Consider the following 22,192-nt stretch of genomic DNA (forward strand, 5'->3'; position numbering starts at 1 on the left):
TACAATAGCCGATGATTAATAAACTAATGTGTTCTAGTGTTGTTGTTAGTCAAAACAAACTTTAACTTTTTACAAAATAATATGAATGATGTGTAAGTATTTACCCATGTAATATAGAACAGAATATCTTGAAGATTTCATTGCATACACTAATTTAATTAATTTCGTGCTAATTGTAATCCACCTCTCTACAAAACAATACAGTTATTACGTAACCCAAAGATCAGTCATCACTAATATTTGTACATTTCTTTATGTTGCTACAGAAAAGCGTCGGTTACTACTTTATCTGTAATAATCCCTACCAAACGAAACAGTTTTGCTCATCAGGCAATAAGCTGACAAGGAAACAAAAAAGAGAAAAAACCTACTACAAAAAACAAACACAGGGAAAGCAAATTTGTTAGTTATACATCGATAAATTCACAAGATAATGACAAACAATTCCTATAATCTGTTTTACGTAATGACGCCCCGTTTGCCGTAGTAATGATGCCATTTTCTGAGTTTTTTAGTTTAAAATTGTTTCACTACGCTACGCAATTTTATGCAATTTGTGACAGTTGTACATCGATAAATTCATTAAAAAATGCTAACGATTCTTGTATAATTACAAAATCAGAAGCGTGTGCAGAGGGTGGGTTTCGGCGGTCGAACCTTCCCATTGATTAGTAGTACGTGGGTCTGTTGACGTGACCTGTCCTACGCTCTGATTGGTTGACCTCTAAGGGACGTGGCCTCTTCTGATTGGCTGACCTCTAAGCATGGGGGCGTGGCCTAATGACGTTCAGTGCACCTCGGAGTCATGCAGCTGGCTGACCTTTAAGCGTGGGGACGCTACTTTAATGGGGTTAATGACTTGGACAGCTGTGGGAACCTGACCTCTGTGTCAGGAAACACCGGATGTTGGTAAGATTGATGGGTGTGTTAACCGTCGGGGGGTCCTTTGATGTACAGGAAACAGATGGTGCGGAAGTCGTTAATGACCCCTAGAGTGGTGTCGAATGATGGGGTGCTTATTTAACTGTGACAGCCGTTTGATGTACAGGAAACAGATGGTGTGGAAGTCGTTAAGATGGCAAGATGGATTTGACAGGTGTGGGCTGATTAAGGAGAACCAGTCAACGGGGAGTGGAAAATTCCAGAGGAAAAACCCCAGGGGTTTTACCAGATGTCGGGGAAAGGTTTGAAACGTGTCCATATACGGCGTTGGCCATGAGTCATTTCAGAACGTGTTCAGACACGTCTTGAGTGGGGGTCTCTGTATAATGAGAACCAGTCAACGGGGAGTGGAAAATTACAGAGGAAAATCCCCAAGGTTTTGCCAGATGTCGGGGGAAAGATTTAAAACGTGTCCATATACGGCGTTGGCCATGAGTCAACCCAGAGCGTGTTCAGACACGTCTTGACCTCGAGATAGCGTGGGGACGCTCTTCTGCTCGTTGCGAGCACAATTTCTTACAAAGTGTCAATAAACACCGGATGTTGGTCAGATTGATGGGTGTGTTAACCGTAGGGGGTCCTTTGATGTACAGGAAACAGATGGTGCGGAAGTCGTTAATGACCCCTAGAGTGGTGTCGAATGACGGGGTGCTTATTTAACTGTGACATCTGTTCGTTTTGGCCATGAGTCATCCCAGAACGTGTTCAGACACGTCTTGACTTCGAGATAGCGTGGGGGTCTGACGTCACAAGGAATGCCCGAATCATTGCTGTAGTCGGTGGTTAAGACCGGGGTAGATACCGGGGTTCGTATCCGGGTATCAACTGGTCATCACCCAGCCTTTTCACTAGCCACAGATGGCTGACGCGTGTCCAGGACAGCGTGCTTGAACCATAATTGAAATATGAGCACGGAAATAAGTTGAAATAAATACAAATAGTAAGCTTTGTTTTAAAAATTTTAAAAGTTTAACGACACCACTAGAGCACATTGATTTATTAATCATTGGCTATTGGATATCAAACATATGTGGTACTTTTGAAACATAAAGACGAAACGTTTAAACCTTAATGGGATAGAGGTACGGAAAAATAAATATAACCTCATATAGTTTGAAACTTTATTTCAACATTAATCACTTCCCACTGAGACAGATGTGTAGCTAGATCTCTTAAAATACAGAAATATCGTCTGCTATAGATACGTAATGAGAAACACACGCGGGTCACTTCCAAGTATTACTTTCTTACTACGCTGTGGCTGAAATATAATACCCCTGAAGCTACAAGCAAATGCTATATTTAACGACGCACCGAAGCTTACAAAGTCGAGTTTAATTTCCCGGGTTATTTTGAGCGAAGCAGCCGATATTTTTCAAAGACAGAAAGAAATACAGTGGAAAAAGCAGATACACTTATTCGGTGGCCAGTAGGGGGAAGAAAGGAATGTGCGTAACAACCCAGCCCATTACAAACATTAATAAAGGAATGTATAGACGGCTTAACTGTTAAGGAAAGAAAGGAATGTGCGTGCGCGCGTGTGTGTGTGTGTGTGTTTGTGTGAAACACCCGAGCCCATTGCTTTGAAGAAAGAACGTGTGACTACAACTCAACGTTCCAACGTAACCTATGATCTTTTAACTGCATTTGAAACACGAGTATTTCCCTAGAGTACAAGCCTTTATAGACAACCAGTGTATTATGTCTGGTATGTCAAAGGCCGTGGTATGTGCTGCCCTGTACACACAGCTCTTGCTACTATAAAGTAGCGGTAGAAATATCCAATCACAAATCTAGTCAGAGTAGAAAACACAAACAACAAACGCAGAGAGAGAGAGAGAGAGAGAGAGAGAGAGAGAGAGAGAGAGAGAGAGAGAGAGAGAGAGAGAGAGAGAGAGACTATATTTTACCAAATGGGTAAATACAGTGGTCGATCTAGGATCGATCCCCGTCGGTGGTTCAATAGGCTATAGCCAACCAGTGCATTATGCCAAGGGCCGTAGTATGTGCTGTCCTGTACACACATCTCTTGCTACTATAATGTAGCGGTAGAGACTGACATTCAATCACAAAACTAGTCATGGAGTAAAACACACAAAAAAACAAACGTAATGGCTTGGGTTTTTTCATTTTATTTCTAAATGACAAATCACAAACTACACATATATAAAATGGACACACATTGGGTTACATCGAGAGGCCTTAAGGGCGACAACTACACATATATATATACTAAAACGCAAAAGAAACGCAGGTTCTCATTAAATTGGATATAAAATATTAAAAAAACAAAACGAAATGAAGATTTCAACATTTATTTTGGAGCTACACCAATTCGGCACACATTGGTGTTGGAAATTTTTGATTGAATTCCTTTTTGGCTATTGTTTCATGTCATAAAGTAGGGTGGGGGTCCATGTTAAAAATGTGAAAGAGACGACCTGTAGCATTGTCAAAGTCAGTATCGCGTGTGACCACCCTGGGCATTCAAACAGGCAGTGCAACGTCTCCTCATTGAGTTGACAAGCCGTTGAAAGAATGCCTGAGGGAGTGAGTTCCATTCATGGACCAATGCTGCCTCCAGCGCCTGCATATTCTGAGGTTGTCCGCGAGCCTGAAGGCGACGTCCGATTTCATCCCAGACGTGTTCGATAGGCGCCATGTCCGAGATAAGGCTGGCCACGGCAACGTTGGGATGTTGTGCTGAGCCAGCAACGCCTGTGTTGCCCTGGCAGTGTGCGGCCTGGCATTGTCTTGCTGCAGCAAGCGCACACGTGGGTGAGCGGCAAAGAAGGGAACGACGTGATTGTTGATGACGTCATTTTGGTACACGGCGGCATTAACGCGTTGTCTGAACACATGAAGTTGTGTTCTGTGGTTGAATGAGAACCCACCCCACACCATCACACTACCCCCGCCCCATCGGTCGGCCTGCAGAACGCAGCAGTCGGAGTAACGTTCATGTCGACGTCGCCATACTCGGATTCGGCCATCAGCGTTGGAAAGATTGTAACGGCTCTCATCAGTAAACAGAACTTGTTGCCACTGGCCACGTCGCCATCTTTGATGTTGTTGCGCCCACTGTTGACGTTGTTGGCGGTGCCGAGGGGTCAATATTGGTCCCACATAAGGACGGCGGTTACGGAGTCCTGCTGCCCTCAGACGGCGTCGGACTGTATCGGCGGACACTGGACCACGTGGACCACGCACCTGGTGAGCGGTGTTAGCTGCTGGCAGCATCCGATTCCTAAGGTGGGTCACCCGGATGTACCGGTCTAGGGCTGCGGTTGTCACCCTCGGGCGGCCGGTGCGTGGTCGATCGTTCACAGATCCAGTGATTTGGTGACGTTGAGAAAGGCGTGCGATTGTCGAAACATGACATCCCAATTGTCTGGCTACAGCAGTACGGGTCTGTCCGGCTTGCAACATCCCGATGGCCATATCTCGCTGGAGTTGCGTCAGTCGCGGCATTTTAAAAATGTGATTCTGTTGTCTGTCACTACTCAAATTGAATTTATGCGATTAAATCCAGGTGTGTAGGCTTTATAAGCATTTCAATGAGTGTGTTTGCACTGGATTCATGATACGGATGATCCAGCACGTGCAAACAACGTGTTTTGAGAATTCGTGACGTCACACAGGTAATGAAATTGACACGCAGGTGAGACTGCGGTGTGGGTGTGTGCCATGTCCTTTAACACAGTTGAGGTTCAATTCCACCAAAGATACTGCTTTACAAAGTGCAATTCTTTCGCATTTTCAGGACCTGCGTTTCTTTTGCGTTTTAGTATATATAATGGAAACACATTGGGTTACATCGAGAGACCCTAAGGGCGACAACTACATATAGTAGAATCTCATTGGCTCGAACACTGTCGGTGCACCAAAGTCTGTTCGACCCATCGGGTAGTTCGAACCATGCATTCAGCCGTTGCCGGGTGCTTCTGTAACACAAAAATCATTCGGACAACCTCGCATGTTATATATGTTATATATATATATATATATATATATATATATATATATATATATATATATATATATATAATGGACACACATTGGGTTACATCGAGAGGCCCTAAAGGGCGACATGTGAATAATATGAGTGTTCATTTCTCTTCATCTTCGTCCTCATCATCAGTATCGTCACCATCGGTATCGTCGCCGTCTAGTTCATCCAAATATTCGCCGATCCACGAACGAAACTGATTTAATTTAGAACGGATCTGAGGTCTCCCATCTCTTTTCGGATTCACAGACTGTAGAATTTTTCTCGTATTGGGGCCTTTATCAAAGTAATGCATATAAGCCAGGAAGCGAGAGTACGTGTCTTTAAATAACTTCCATTGTAAAGTCTTCATGTTTCTTTCGATGGCATCTTGGGACATGTTTTTTTCTTCGTAGCGTTTCCTCTTGCTTTCGATATAATCACGATTGATGTCGAATTCACGCTCGATCATCAGACGTACGCCTTCGTTTTCCAGATCGGACGACGGCTCCTCTTCTTCATTTCCCTCCTTGCACGTTTTAAATCGTAGATGTCGCTGCAAGTCACTCCCGTCTTTAAAGACCAGACCACACGTATCGCAAGACTGCATCCTCTTGACTTTTTTCAGATAGGGCTCTTCCTTATCTTCTTCTTCGTCGTCACTTTCGTAGGCGGGTATGCCTGGTAGTTTTCTCTTGAATGCGTTACTTTGCATGATTTGCACGTAGAGCTCTTTCTCCGACAGTTGATGAAACTCTTCTGAGACATTCGCCATTACGTTCGTGCTTTTATACCATTCGGACGGCCCCGTCTCTAAACCATTAGGTCGAAGGCGCCAATGTTCGGGCGTGGTCGGTTTCAAGTCCACCAAGAGATGTCCGTAGGGCCTGTGGGTAGCTTCCTCAAACCGTTGCATGAAATGACGAGTATTTCCAGGCTACATCTGCTGTGCCAAGGTTAGGACTTGCTGCTTGTCGATGGGGTTGTTGAACAGTGCCAGGTAATGACAGTTTCTTCTCTGTGTCGGGTCTTTGCTGCTATAGAGGTTCTGGTTGATAGCAATCACCGAGAGGTTTCTGTGGTGACTTCCTTCCGTGAACAGATCGGTGATACGAGAGTCTTTTCCAGCTGTAGACATCAGGTCATCCAACACGATGAGATTTCTGACTGGGATCCAAATAACGATCCTTTTCCAAATTCTCGGGTATGCCTTGAACAAATTTTACTCGAGCAACCATTTTGATCGTATCATAGAGAGGTTGCCATCGTTTGTAGAGCCAGATGATGCGCTGGGGAGGCGGGTGGATTTTACCATCACGTAACAGTTTGTACAACAAAACTGTTTTTCCACACGACGTGGGTCCCGACACGATCATGGTGAACGGATGTAACAATTTTAAGGGCTGCTGCTGCTGTTGTTGCTGCTGCTGTTGTTGCTGCTGCTGCTGTTGCTGTTGCTGTTGCTGCTGCAGTTGTTGCTGCTGCTGCTGCTGTTGTTGCTGCTGCTGCTGTTGCTGCTGCTGCTGTTGCTGCTGCTGGGAAGGCTTATTTTCAGATTCCAAGAGTCCATCTTTATTTCGTACGTACCGAGTTAGGTCGTGGGTCCAAACATATTTTTTTTCGCAAATGTGACACTGATTCATGATGTTGACTGTGACGTGAACTGGCGATGTTGAAACTGCCATGCCCTCTTTTATAGTCTTCTCAGAAATGCTTGTGCCGTTTTTGCCCAGTCTGCTCTCGTCGTTTCCGTTCCACGCCGCTCTGTTCTCGTTTCCGTTTCTGCTCGGCCTTGGCTTGTTCTACCACAATTTGCGTTGGGGAGACCATGACGACTTTAGGTGTCGGGGGCTTGTTCTGTTCCTCTTTTTCTTTTTTCCAAGTGGGATCGTAGAGTTCTAGACATCGATCCACGCTGTACATCATCTGACTTTTCCCATCACGCTGCACTGGAAAATGAGGTTGAAGTTTGCCTTGGGCTTGCAACTTGTAAAAGCGGGTCCACTTGTCCGCGTCGGGAACGTACAACTTGTACTGGTCTGACATGTTGCGCCTCTGAAGGTTCTATCTCAAATGACGATGTTACCCATTGCCCTTTTATTTATACTCTCTATAATTTCGCGTATGCGCACAAAGATTAAATTTTGTGTGATACATATAGTCCATGCCCCCCATCTCAAAGAATAACTCAGGGCCACTCTCAGCGCCACAGGGTCACACTCAGGGCCATACTCAGGGCCATACTCAGGGGCACATTCAGGGCCACACTCAGGGCCACACTCAGAGCCACACACAGGTCCACACACACACACACACACACACACACACACACACACACACACACACACACACAGAGTCACCCTTACACTAATAACAAACAAAACGTGTTATTCACATGTTTATTTTACAAAACGAAAAGTAGCACACACGTGTTTAATTTCTCAACACATTAATAACAAACAAAACGTGTTATTCACATGTTTATTTTACAAAACGAAAATAGCACACACGTTGACTGTTTCTCATTATGCAGAGACCCCCACTCAAGACGTGTCTGAACACGTTCTGAAATGACTCATGGCCAACGCCGTATATGGACACGTTTCAAACTTTTCCCCGACATCTGGTAAAACCCCTGGGATTTTTCCTCTGGAATTTTCCACTCCCCGTTGACTGGTTCTCCTTAATCAGCCCACACCTGTCAAATCCATCTTGCCATCTTAACGACTTCCACACCATCTGTTTCCTGTACATCAAACGGCTGTCACAGTTAAATAAGCACCCCATCATTCGACACCACTCTATGGGTCATTAACGACTTCCGCACCATCTGTTTCCTGTACATCAAAGGACCCCCCGACGGTTAACACACCCATCAATCTTACCAACATCCGGTGTTTCCTGACACAGAGGTCAGGTTCCCACAGCTGTCCAAGTCATTAACCCCATTAAAATAGCGTCCCCATGCTTAAAGGTCAGCCAGCTGCATGACCCCGAGGTGCACTGAACGTCATTAGGCCACGCCCCCACGCTTAGAGGTCAGCCAATCAGAAGAGGCCACGTCCCTTAAAGGTCAACCAATCAGAGCGTAGGACAGGTCACGTTACCTAGCTCATTTGCATATCTTGGTACCCAAGAGCTACCACTACTACTTTGATTAAACAAATTTTCTTTTTTCTCTAACACTTTTCCAGCCATAGCATGTCTTAACCCATCATAAACTTCGCTAGCCTCAGTTTAGCCCTCATCCTCAGCTAAAATGTATGTACAAGCGCCTGAACACACCATATTTAGTTAAAATAAATCAGCTTCTAACGACCTTTCCATGACCTGTTTTACGTAATGATATCCCAGCTGGCGTAATGACGTCATTTTCTGAGGTTTATCGAAGGATTACTTTAAGTTTTTCTTCGACGTCGTCCAATCAGAATAAATTAAATCGTATAACAGCGAAATGTTGTAATTATAAATTGATGATGTGAAGGAAGGAAGGAAATGTTTTATTTAACGACGCACTCAAAACATTTTATTTACGGTTATATGGCGTCAGACATATGGTTAAGGACTGATGATGTGATGCTGAAACACAAACAGCTGGATACTTGGGGGCTGGAATGAAAATACCACATGCTTTTGAAATTTGCGATACGACTTGCGATTATCGCCACCACACCATTACAGTTACAGATAATCGTAGTCGGTCGAATTTGCAAAGCCTGTTTATCTTACATTGGTATAACTACATGCAGGCTTAGTAAATTCGGCCTAATATGATTCGGTAACACTACTAATAGTTTAGTCAGTTTCCCAGATCAACTCGGTTAGTGACGTAAAGATGATGGCATTCTCAGAAGTGTAATTTTATTATTTTTAAAAATATATATATATCAGCTACGAAATGTATTACATGTAGCAGGTTTCTTAACTATAAAGGGCGGGAAGCAAATTGCTGTGACGTCAAAAACTACACTAAAAGTGGTGACCTCTCGCTTTCCGTAACGGTAACGGTGTGTTGTGAAAGCTCTATATTATAGATTCTCAGTCTGGAGCTCCTCGCGGTAAGACGTGTTTGTTTCGCTTGTGCACACTGCACGTGCTTTCGCGGCTCGACTTGGGGATCCTTCACTTTGTTGTTTTTGTCAGTGAAGTGAAGTTTTCTGCTGGGATGTATGCGGCCATTGGAACTGATTGAACGCTGGAACGCTTCTCGTTTCGACAGTCTGCACCACCAGGTTGGATCTTTTTTAGCGAAATACCTCGTCTCCACCTCATTTCTCAGTCTGACTATGTTTTTTTTTTTTTTTTCGTGACTCGTATGACGGCCAATCTGCAGAACGTCACGGTTGTTCGCGTTTAGTCTCTACATGTCCGAGCCTGTCCTAACAGCACTGGAAGATTGACCGCCCCACTCTAAGAAGAAATAGGAAGCGGGATCGGCCCCTACTACTCTTTTCAAGACTTTACTTTCCATCATTGTGATATCATCTCCGGAGTCGGGCCCGTCCGCACCACTATACCAACCCATGACGACTGGACTATACCCTAGTCTGATTCTCTCACTCGTTCAGACCGATCCGGCTTCTCAAGATCTGTATTTCAGCACAGCACTACACCTTCAACGTCTATTGACTGTCAATCTAGGGGTTTTCTTGACGGGATGCAACCCATCTCGTCCCTACAAGCTGTGCACCCTAACGGCCTTAACGAGGCCACTCACGTGGACATATAGAATTGGAATTCCTACGCATCTATCTTCAACTCCAGAATTACCGACTGCATGCACTTTAGGTGAAATCGTAATTAAATGCGAGCAGTACCTTTTGCAGTATATTACGACAAAGCTAACATCAAACAAAAATTCTAACAAATATGGTAATAAAATGCGCACATATATGTCATTCAAACAAATTTCGAGTTCAGTTGATTCCTATTTATTACATACCAAAGACTACGAAAGCAGGAAAGCTTTTAGTAGGCTTCGTTTGAGTTCACATTCACTTATGATTGAAAAGGGAAGACACAAGAAACCACCTGTCCCTGCGAATGAGGGATATTGTCCCAACTGTCCCCTAGAAGTTGAAGACGAATATCATTTCATTATGAAGTGCCCTATATATAATGCCGTTAGAAATGATTTACATCATAAAATAATAAAACAAGAATCACATTTTTCTTTTTTGACTAATAATGAAAAATTCTTATTTCTTACACGCAACAATATTCCGGAATTATGCCCTATCATTTGCAATTTTTTAAAGAGATGCTTTAAGTTGCGTGAAAGCATATGAGTTGGAAGTAATTTCAAATTGTTTGCATTTCACGTCTGTATAAACTAATGGAGAAGTACGAGGATGTGTGGATTCGTGAAAAATAATTCACGAACGCCATAGTTAATGGGTTTTTTTTATGGCTCTGCACTTCTGACAATATTTGCTTTTACCTAAATATTAATATCACTAGTAATAAGGCTTAAATTACATATGTATTTGTTGATTCAGATGTTTGTTCATGTAATTAATATATATTTATGTTATTGTTACTGCAGATAAATGTATATTATATTGTTATTTTTGCTATGCCCATATTCGGGTGTTATGCAAATAAATTATTCTTATTCTTATTCTTATAGATCGGACTTTAAACTGTTAGACCTTCGTTCAAAAGTTTATGTCGAAATTACTTTCTTTTTTTAAATATTATTAAATAGTCCGATCTTCTCTTCTGTCTCTTATTTATTTTTGGACTTCTTCTAAAATGCTCCAAATTATATAAATATTCGACCGAGCAGTCAATTCTTTTTATTTTTGGCTTGTAACTTTTCTTCTTTTTTTTTAAAATTCTATTAACTTTTTTACTAATTGCTATTTTCAAAATTCTGCCCATTTCCTCCCACCTCCTCCATCCCGAGTCAGGCCACCGATCTTATATAATTTCTTTTTGACCACCCGATCTAATTTAGCGACCAAATTTAATGAGTAAAATTTTCTTTCTTAATTATATTAATTAGAGATGCGCATCGAAATTTTAAAGGCCCACTATTTAATTTTTGGATGCAAATTTCAAAATTGTCCCCTGGCTATCCAGAGACAGGCCCCAGGACGGACATGCTCGAAACTCTAGTAGTATATGAACATGTAAAAATTATTCGTACTCACTCTATATTATAATCATCTTAAACGTATGTTAGTAATCACGGAGAACTAACCAATCATCCCATTATCACTAAGAACTGGCCATTATCACTAAGAACTGGCCATTATAACTAAGAACTGGCCATTATAACTAAGAACTGGCCATTATCACTAAGAAGTAACCATTAAAAGGACTGACCCTAGTTTTTAAACACTAAGGCATATTTTTCTCTATTAGAGCCGTTTATGATCACTAAAATCAAACATTACTGATATTTTATTGTTTAGATTATCCATTTCCGTAAAACCGAAGTATTTCTGGTCAAACTGGTGTTTCTTATACCACAAAATACATTTTTCATATTTTTAAAAACGCACGTGCGTCTGAGAAGTAACGGTTATGGAGTCACGTTTTAGTCTATTTTTAAGGGTATTTCAACGTCACATACTCTTGTTTCACTCTGATGTATCCAAATTTGATACATGCTTGTAAATTAACCAAACTTAGTGTTCATTTTTACGGGTTGAAACTAGGGTCTAGGTGAAAAATATGCCTTTGTGTTTAAAAATACTTGAGTCTATCCCTTTAATGGTTATTTCTTAGTGATAATGGGATAATTGGTTAGTTCTCAATGAGGTCTCGAGTCTAGACTCTAAAAGTGTTATACGCACTAGACCAGACCTCCATGACACCCCCATAGATCCACCACTGACAGTTGATACAGTTGACCGGGTAAAGGTGGAAGGACACTTCTAAGTTCGCCTCAAGGATCTTTTCCAAACTGTGAAATAAGCATTACCATTGGCTACGATACTGTGACGTGCGCTTTTCTTTTTAAGCACCTTTTTCTCTAAATCCCACTGCCCACTTTCCTTTCTCTCCTTTGACATCCATCTCATTTCTTCCCTATCTGGCAGCTCATCCTATATTTTAACTTCTCGCTGTCCACATACATATCCTAGTCCTTGACTCTCCAATCGCGACATGTGCTTGTCGCTTGTGGTTACCCGTGCCACACACATCTGTCATTTCTCATCAGCTTTAGTTGTGGGCTTAGTCTGATCACTTCGGAAAGTGTTCAGTTGGTTACTTCTGGCATTGTTAAGAAGCACTTGTAACCACCTACTATGCTTCCCTACAACCAGCGGTCGTTAGTTAGAGCCGTGGGTCAGACCAGTTTTATTAGCGACAGAGGACGAGGATGCGAGGTGGGTGCTACGATACTGTGACGTGCGAATTTCTTACTAAGCACTTATTTTTTTCACAGGTGGCTAATTAACTAAAATCGTGACTCACAGAGCATTAGCTACACAGTAATCGTCAAGGCATGCGCTAAAGTCTGTTCCGAATATCAGAGCTCAAGGTTAATGGATCTTCGCAAAGAGCATGTGGTCTCGCCATTGACCAGTCTATATGTAGCAGTTATTTGCTCATTTATTATTTTTATATGATCGAAGTTCAAATTACGTTTTGATGTGTTCTGTTTTATTTCGTATATTTATTTACCTTCATTAGCATTCGATAGTCAATGTGGCTTTTCTTTCTTTCTGGATTTTTATTATTATTTTTATTTTTTTATAATTATTATTATTTTTTTTTTGCTTTTTTTTGCATTTGCATTTGTTTGTTTTTTTAGTTTTGTTTTTGTTTTTGTTGTGGGGGCGAGACGTAGCCCAGTGGTAAAGCACTCGCTTAATGCGCGGTCGGTTTGGGATCGATCCCCGTCAGTGGGCCCATTGGACTATTTCTCGCTTCAGCCAGTGCACCACAAATGGTACATCAAAGGCCGTGGTATGTGCTATCCTGTCTATGGGATGGTGCATATAAAAGATCCCATTCTGCTAATCGAAAAGAGTAGCCCATAAAGTGGCGACAGCGGGTTTCCTCCCTCAATATATGCGTGGCCCTTAACCATATGTCAGACGCCATATAATCATAAATAAAATATGTTGAATGTGTCGTTAAATAAACCATTTCCTTCCTTCCTGTTTGGGGGGTGGGGGGGGGGGGTTAAAGGGACATTCCTGAGTTTGCTGCATCGTAGGATGTTTCCGACTAATAAAATATTTCTACGATTAAACTTACATATCAAATATATTTTCTTGCTTAGAATATCATTGTTTGTATATTTAATGTGTTTCTGGTCGTCTTAATATTTATAAGAAGCCCAAACTGGATTTTGTGTTAAAAAAATATTTTTGGAAATAAAATGAAATTTACGCTAGTACAAATATTAGAACGATCAGAAACACATTTAATATAAAGCCACTAATATTTTATGCAGAAAGATATATTTGATATGTAATTACAATCGTTAAAAAGTCTCTGTTAGTCGATAACTCAGGAATGTCCCTGTAAATTAAAAAAAAATTAAAAAATAATAATAACTCGGGGTCTGTACAAAAATAAGAATTAGGGCTCAGTAATATAAAACCAACATACTGTAATTGCATCTCGTTAGAAAGTATTTTTGCACTTCATTGCATTGCCCCTGCGCGTGCTGTAACCTCACCGTGGTGCAGGGGTGTAACATTCTGTTTGAGAATGGCCAATGCAGCACAAATTGAAATTTGGAGTAAAAGTCAGTATCTATCTGTGATATTTGTATTTTTGCACAGTTCTTTACACTGTTTTTATTTAAATCTTGAAGTTTTATCTTGATGTTGATCATCACCTTATTTGTTTGCATTACCATAGTGTGACACCCAATAGCCGATGTATTTTTCGTGCTGGGGTGTCGTTAAACTTTCATTCATTCATTGCATTGCATTGCAGCACAGTTGCGAGAGTTTACTGAATTGGTTTAAACAATATTTATATATTTTGTGAAAACATATTTGGATTGGTCAACAGGCTTAGCCTAGAGTAAGACCTTTCCCTACATTTTACAAGCAGATACATTTTAAAATACAGCAAACTTACATATAATGAATGAATGAATAAAATAAATGAATGAATGAATGTTTAACGACACCACAGCACGAAAAATACATCAAACTATGGTAAATGCAAGCATTAAGTGATGATAAACATCAATATAAAAATGCAACAGTTCAATTAAAACACAGTGTAAACAACTATGCAAAATTACAAATATCACAGATAGATAAAATTAAACTTTAGAATAAAAAGTCAGTATCACGTAGAAATTGTAATAAAAGTTCTGGATAGAATCGAAATGATTCCATCACATTTCTTTGATTCCATCACATTTCTTTTTCTAGTTTCTCTCAGATGCGTACACTCCACCAAAATGTGATGCACCGCCAGAGTACACTGACAGTGCTCACACTGAGGTGGAGGATCCTTCTTCAAGATAAATGAATGGGTCATGTATGTATGATCGATGCGAGCACGACACAATATTATTTCATCCTTCCTGCACTGCCTATGGGAGGACTGCCACTGTCTTACATAGACGAATAAAGAGGGGAAAAGTTTGTTTTGTTTAACGACACCACTAAAGCACATTGATTTATTAATAATCGGCGATTGGATGTCAACCATTTGGTAATATAGTCTAAGAGAGGAAACCCACTACATTTTTTTCCATTAATAGCAAGGCATCTTTTATATGCACCATCAGGATAGTACATACCACGGCCTTTGATACACCAGTCGTGATGCACTGGTTGGAACGAGAAATAGCCCAATGGGCCCACCGACGGGGATCGATCACAAACCGACCACGCATCAAGCGAGCACCTTACCACTGGGCTACATCCCGCCCCTAAGAAGAAGAAGAAGACCTGCCTTTGAGCTACAACCAGAAAGATACCCGAGTCCCTCTGTTACATTAATCACATCTATACTGTTAGAGGCGGATAGTTATGATTTTATTATATATTAATTATCATTATTTTATGATCCCCCTCCAAACCTCCCACAAAGTTCCCATGACATTCCACCTCATGTCACTGCCCCCCCCCCCCCCCCAATGGATTTTTTTGGATCCGCCACTGACTGTTCATAACAGATAGCTAAACCACATAGCTGGTACGTGTACCGTGGAGGGCGTGCTTCAACCTTAACAGATATAATCACGGGGGAAATGTAATTAATATCAAGACCGGACTTTGAAATCATCAGTACCGGCCTCGGTGCGTCGTGGTTAGGCCATCGGTCTACAGGCTGGTAGGTACTGGGTTCGGATCCCAGTCGAGGCATGGGATTTTTAATCCAGATACCGACTCCAAACCCTGAGTGAGTGCTCCGCAAGGCTCAATGGGTAGGTGTAAACCAATTGTACCGACCAGTGATCCATAACTGGTTCAACAAAGGCCATGGTTTGTGCTATCCTGCCTGTGGGAAGCGCAAATAAAAGATCCCCTTGCTGCTAATCACAAAGAGTAGCCCATGTAGAGGCGACAGCGGGTTTCCTCTCAAAATCTGTGTGGTCCTTAACCATATGTCTGACGCCATATAACCGTAAATAAAATGTGTTGAGTGCGTCGTTAAATAAAACATTTCTTTCTTGAAATCATCACTGAAATATTGTTTCTCGTTAACTGTATGTTCTCACTAAGTCAGTGTATGTATGGTATGGTGTTTGAATATTTATTTATTGCATGATACGATATCATTAAAATTGTGTTTGTATTGAGTGCGCGCATCATGTATGTTTCTGTATGTGTTTGTACATGGTTCTGTAGGGTACGATACGATATATATGTATACGTATACCTATACGTATACGTATAACATGGCCTGTGTGTACGCATGATGGACTTTGCCAGTAAACATCTTTTAACAATGTACTTGTTCGTTTGTTTTTTCAGCTAGCGCAAATCTTGCCAATGGAGGAAAACTTTTTATTACTGTTTCGAAGAGATCACCCACTAGAATCAAGCGTCGAGTTTATGAAGGTAATTATTTAGTACATGTTATTTTAAAATATTTGAACTTCTTCCATCATTCTATAACATCGTTTACTACAACAAACTCCATATATCTCCAACAACAAAACACATCAGATCCAGACTGGAGATTATTTATTATTTTTGTTGTTTTGATCCAGCTTTACTATATGTTTTATTATTAATGGAATATCATGACACTAAATCGAATACTAGTGCTTTCTCAAATTACACAAGCAAAAATAACACAGGTGTATTATGCGTTTCCGTGTAGTATGCAATATCGTATGTATTAGGTATATATTTTCGCTAATGTAACTTCTTTTAACAAAACCAATAATTTAAAAACATTGTTCACGTATAACTAAACATATCAGGGTCCCGTTCCACGAAGCGATCTTAGCGCTACGATTACCTTATGTGCATAACTACTTTATGTGCTTAAGGTGATCTTAGCGCTAAGATCGGTTCGTGGAACGGGGCCCAGAAACGGTCAATAGATAGCGTTCAACACAAATAGAAGAATGAAATCGTATCACGGAAAAAAAAGTTTTATTCTGTATTCTTAAATATTAAAATATACTCGAAATAACAACTATAAATCAAATTTAAAAAGTAAACTTTTATGTTAAACTGTCCTTTGCAGGTGCTTATTAAACGACTGACTATATAGAACTAATTCATATGTGTTATTATGTTTCAAAGTTACAGGTATTTACTTTGGATTACAGTTCCACAATTTTGTTAAAATAATTTGAAATAAAATGGCACGACTTTCGATTGCCTTTTATATATCTGACAAAAGGATATTTTAACTTAAAAATAATGAATTCTTAAATTAAAGAAAAATATGACAAATTAAAATGACCAATTTCATGATTGGAAAAATAATTTTATTTATGCAGAAAGGGTAATCCTTACGTTTATGAATTGTTTCGTTAAAACATAAATTAATCCTTTTATTTTTTGTAACTTTTATTAAAATATTTCATTACATATAATAAGACTTTGTCTAGCATAAACAGTTATTTTCATTTGTCATACATGTACAAATAGTAACAGGTTCAGGAGAAGTTGGCGAATTGCCACTCTAATTTAACATGTAAACAGACTAGCAGGTTTAGAAAATATTGTATAACGGAAAAGATCAAATATATTTTAAAATAGAACGTGCCCATCTTATTAACCGTATACATGTAAAACAAGAAAAACAAAAATCGTAACTCAAGAACACAGAATTAAAAAACACAGAATCTTAATATCAGTGATATCGAAAAACCCCCAAAACAACACAAAATGGTTTTATTGTGGCCTAAAGAAATAGATGTGTAACTGAAAAAGAAAATTATCAACCTTTTTATGTCAAATTTGTTTGTTTTTAAAGAAAACATTTAGATTATTGTGAAATGAAAAATCATAGAAAGGCATTGGCGCGATTAAAAACTAGAAGTTACTATTTCGTAAATCAGAAATATAAACTGGGAGATACAAAAATAAGGAAATAGATTCAACGTTTTAGTTAGGTTTGCGATATTACAGTATCAAGAATTTGGGGGCGAATAACTTCAACCAATGTCATAATAATATGTTCAAATGTCATAAATCTGGAAACCAAAAATTCATTTAAGTATTTAATATCAGCACTGGAATTTTTGTCAGCGATTATGCATTTAAATTGTTGCAACCTAAGCCGTTAATCGTAATTACACTAATATATAAAAATAATTTACAAATAAAATTAACAATATATTTTCACGAACATACTATACATTTTTAATAACAATATTAAATATTAATATAACTATAATTGTGCATTAGTTTATACCTGCATGTAATGGTTTTGACATGTTGTGACAATTCATTCATTCATCTATTTATTTATACAGTTTGTCTTTGTTTCCGTCGTCTGTCTCTAATATATTATTATTATTGATTTCTCCATGGGCGTCGATCGGTGGGGGACAGGGGGGACGCGTCCCCCTCACTTTTCAACGCCGGGGGACAATCTATATAAATGTCCCCCCCCCCCCCACACACACACACACTTTTTCGTTTAGCACACACGCTCACACACACACACACACACCACAATGTACACACACACACACCCAATGCGCGCGCACACACACACACACACACACACACACACACTAACACGCCCCCCCCCCCCCCCCCCCCCCCCCCCCACACACACACTTTTAAAGCCGGATTGACGCCCATGGTTTTCTCTGCAATGTTTTGTGTAACATATGTCAGTTGTAAAACGTATGGTGATACCTTAATGTAGGCATTCTGGCGTGCAATACGTTAATACATATTGCTTTAAAATTTCCTATTACTTTTTCCATTATGTTATTGCTTTGTCTCACACATCCGTTGGTGAGAATACCATGCGTTATTTTTGATAACGCATACTTGTCTACACATGTACGTGTGTTAACAATTTCAAGACATACGACTGGCTGCTCCTAGGTGATGACCAGATCACCAATGCCATACATCCAATGAAAAAACAGCACGATCGAAATCAATTACACTGTGACGTGTAGTTAACCGGACAATCACTTGTCTGTGACGCGTAAGTTAGCTACAAGTTCAAGGGTTGTAAATAACTTTTAGTCGAAAAAGATGTTAACATTTGCTTAAAACCTGAATATGTAAGATACATTTTAAAACAACTCGTTTTAAGATAAATGGTATCTATCGACCACTCATGTATTATTTTCTATATCCATAGTTATAAATGATCTTGAATTGCACGAAGGTAATACATTCCACACCCAGTAATGGGAATTCACTTGACGTCATAAATTAGTCTTGATGTATTGATTTTCAATATTTCTGGAGTTTTGAACATAAAACTGATTTGTGGATAATAAAGTACTAGTAGCTAATTGTCACTTCAATTTGCTATATATGACGTCGTTTGTTTTTTGTTGATGGTAACAACATTTTGATTAATGTTACTTGAATTATATATATATATATATGTATATATGTATATATGTGTATATATATATGTATATGTATATGTATATGTATATATGTATATATGTGTATGTGTATGTGTATGTGTATGTGTATATGTATATATATATATATATATATATATATATATATATATATATATATATATATATATAGTCATTATAGTCTTTCAAGTTTTATCTTTGTATTTGTAACTGCAATACGTTTCGCAATGCGTAATACATTTTTCATGTTATAAATTAACTGAAATACGAAAACGATGAATAGTTTTACACGACGAATAATTTACTTCTTTGGAGGACTGCAACCCAAACGTTGTATGCAAAAAGGATATCATATATCAGTTAAAATGTTGCTATAATAACAGATATCTCGATAAAAATGTGTTGGGTAGCACGATATCACCAACAAAAACAAAAAAATTTCAACATAATCTTTGTCTTTTTTTAGGTCATTTACGACCTTCACAAAACATGAAAGAGAGTTATCATGTAATATTTATTGTGTTTACATCTTAATGCTATCAAAGAAACGATCGTAGGCGTACTATCGTCATAAATATCCACGATCGACACCTCGTTTCATGATGCGGGCCGGGGTAGCTTACCATTGTCGTAAATTACAATGGAAATATAGAATACCTCCAAAGCACTCGTGAGCCACTGATGTTGATGTCAAATAAAAAGCTATATTGTGATTTAATAATTTTCTAAGAGGGGTACAAACCCATTTGTATGAAAACGGATCTAGTGAATATATGTCCAGATCCTCGATGAAAAAGACTTTGTTCTTGTTTATGTCATTTACGACCTCCACAAAAAAAATGAAAGAGACATATCATGTAATATTTATTACTTTAAAATGAACAGCCCATTTTAAACAATAAGATTAGTACTTACGTTCTACCCTATGCTATTTGCTATTACGAGACAATGCATACGAATTGACATGGAACCTACAATCCCTAATTTCAGTAAAACATACTACTATACGTGATAGTCCTTGGCGCACTTGTTTCCCCTACGCCAACTTATGATTTGTTTTTAATTATGTACTTACAAAACATAAACAATCAGTGTGTTATTAATTAATTAATTTTCATTTATTTTAATGCTTAAAGTTTAGTCATGATGTCCTTCTGCGTGTACAGGAGATCGAGCGCCCTCGAATAATTTGACTGGTACCATGGTGTTCTATCACATACAATGTATTTAACTTTAGGCGCAAAAATTAGTCTAGCAAACGACCGCAAGCTCTTGCTATTTTGAACACGCATTTGGGCAAACACCTCAGCTATTTAAGATATGTTCAAGACGACGAGAGATCGCAGTCGCTCGCCAGACTGGTGTTTGCGTCTAACCAGAAATGAATGTGATGTGACAGAAAATGATGGTACTGAACCAGTTAAACTGTTCGTGAGCGCTCGGTCCCCTGAACACGCCATGGGCTCTCCCCGGACCAGGGTTTAATGATTAGTTATTAATGGTTACTGAGAGAGACGTCCGTGCAAATGGTCATGAAACCTCCTCATTTAACAGTCGAAACTAACCTTGGAGTTGGAGCTGGAGTTGGGAACCGATCCGAGCACCGGTTAACCTTATGCGCTGCTTAAAGATAACCTGTGTGTATAGATGGTTTGACAGTATACATCGTCAACCAGGAATTAATCCACATCAACATTGTCCATTAATACTTCCGTTAGTGACTGCCACCAAGATGAATAATTAATCTTCTTGTTGCGTGACGGAAGCGATTTTGTAGTCGCATTATCTCCCCGGGACACGCTCTTCAGCCATTAAATAATCCACTCTGCCATCTTGTGGCTAGTGAAGTGATTTAAACGTGTATGCTCCGTGGCCGCGGGTAGAAACCTGATGGTAGGCTACACCGGCGACAAATATACATGAAGAATTAATAGACTTCTTGTACATGCATGGTAATATGCGCTCATTATAAATCTGGAACTGACGACAAATCTGGTAATCACGCGTGGACATCAATTTCAGGTTATAACATTTACAATAATCCTATCCACCACAGATTGACCCAATCATGCTTGTACATCAATATCAGCTAACCACAAATCTAGATGTCATGCATGTAAGCAATAGCTGTCCATAAATCTAGCAAACACGCATGGACATCAATATCAGCTAACCACAAATCTAGATATCATGCATGTAGTAAATAGCTGTCCATAAATCTGGCAATCACGCATGGACATCAGTATTAGCTGAACACAAATCTAGAAATCATGCAAAATGTCGGATTATTTTAAATTTTGAACATGACTTATGTAAATATATGTTAGATTATCTTAAAAATTCCTAATTAAAATTATACTTGATGGGTTTGGTGAATATTTAAAAAATAATTATACAAGAAGGAGAATGGGAACAAAGTAGAAAAAACCCAAAACTAAAACTTAATACTATAATTATTTTTAAAACTTTTAAATATGACGACACATTTGGTAATCATGCATGGATATCAATTTCAGATGATCACTTTTAAAAATCACCCGTATACAACAATACCAGATGGCTACAAATTTAGAAGTCACCAATGTACATAAACACCAACAGATCACACATCTAGAAATCCTGTATTACGCGATAGCTGACCACAAATCTAGAAAACGAGCATGGAGTCAATAGCTTGTCTTAAATCTAGAAATCACGTATATAGTCACAGCTAACCACACATTTAGAAACCATATATACATAACCAACAACTGACCATAAACTTAGAAATCGCGCAAATGTTCGGATTATTTTTTATTATAAATATATTTTAGGTTAATATATTTCATAGCTGGTTTTAAATTTAGAAATCAGGTATGTAGTCACAACTAACCACAAATTTAGAAATCATAATACATAACCAACAACTGACCATAAATTTTGAAATCGCGTATGTAGTCACAGCTAACCACAAATTTAGAAATCATAATACATAACCAACAACTGACCATAAATTTTGAAATCGCGTATGTAGTCACAGCTAACCACAAATTTAGAAATCATAATACATAACCAACAACTGACCATAAATTTCGAAATCGCGTAAAAAATATTTTTTTTAATATAAATATATTTTAGGTTATCTTCGAAAATATAGAGTAACTTTAAACCTATTCTAATTATATACATGTATGTATGTATATTCTAATTAAAATATATTATTATTGGTGGGTTTGCTGGATATTTAATTTTTTTTCATACAAACTGATGCAGAAGAAAAAGAAGAAGAAGAAGAAGAAGAAATCACAAGAAGAAGAGAAAAC

The 22,192-nt window shown here is 38.9% G+C and overlaps 1 protein-coding gene across 3 annotated transcripts in view; it reads left to right on the plus strand.

Moving 5' to 3' along the window:
- LOC121389559 (calbindin-32-like) overlaps positions 1-22,192 on the plus strand; it is a 160,570-nt gene that overhangs the window by 93,663 nt on the left and 44,715 nt on the right. For all 3 annotated transcript variants that reach the window (XM_041521231.1, XM_041521232.1, XM_041521230.1), the window contains exon 4: positions 15,841-15,927. In XM_041521231.1, coding sequence (XP_041377165.1) covers positions 15,841-15,927 — 87 coding nt within the window. The remainder of the gene's footprint in view (positions 1-15,840; positions 15,928-22,192) is intronic.

Source organism: Gigantopelta aegis, chromosome 14 (genome assembly GCF_016097555.1).
Source record: "Gigantopelta aegis isolate Gae_Host chromosome 14, Gae_host_genome, whole genome shotgun sequence".
In the NCBI taxonomy this organism is placed as follows: domain Eukaryota; kingdom Metazoa; phylum Mollusca; class Gastropoda; order Neomphalida; family Peltospiridae; genus Gigantopelta; species Gigantopelta aegis.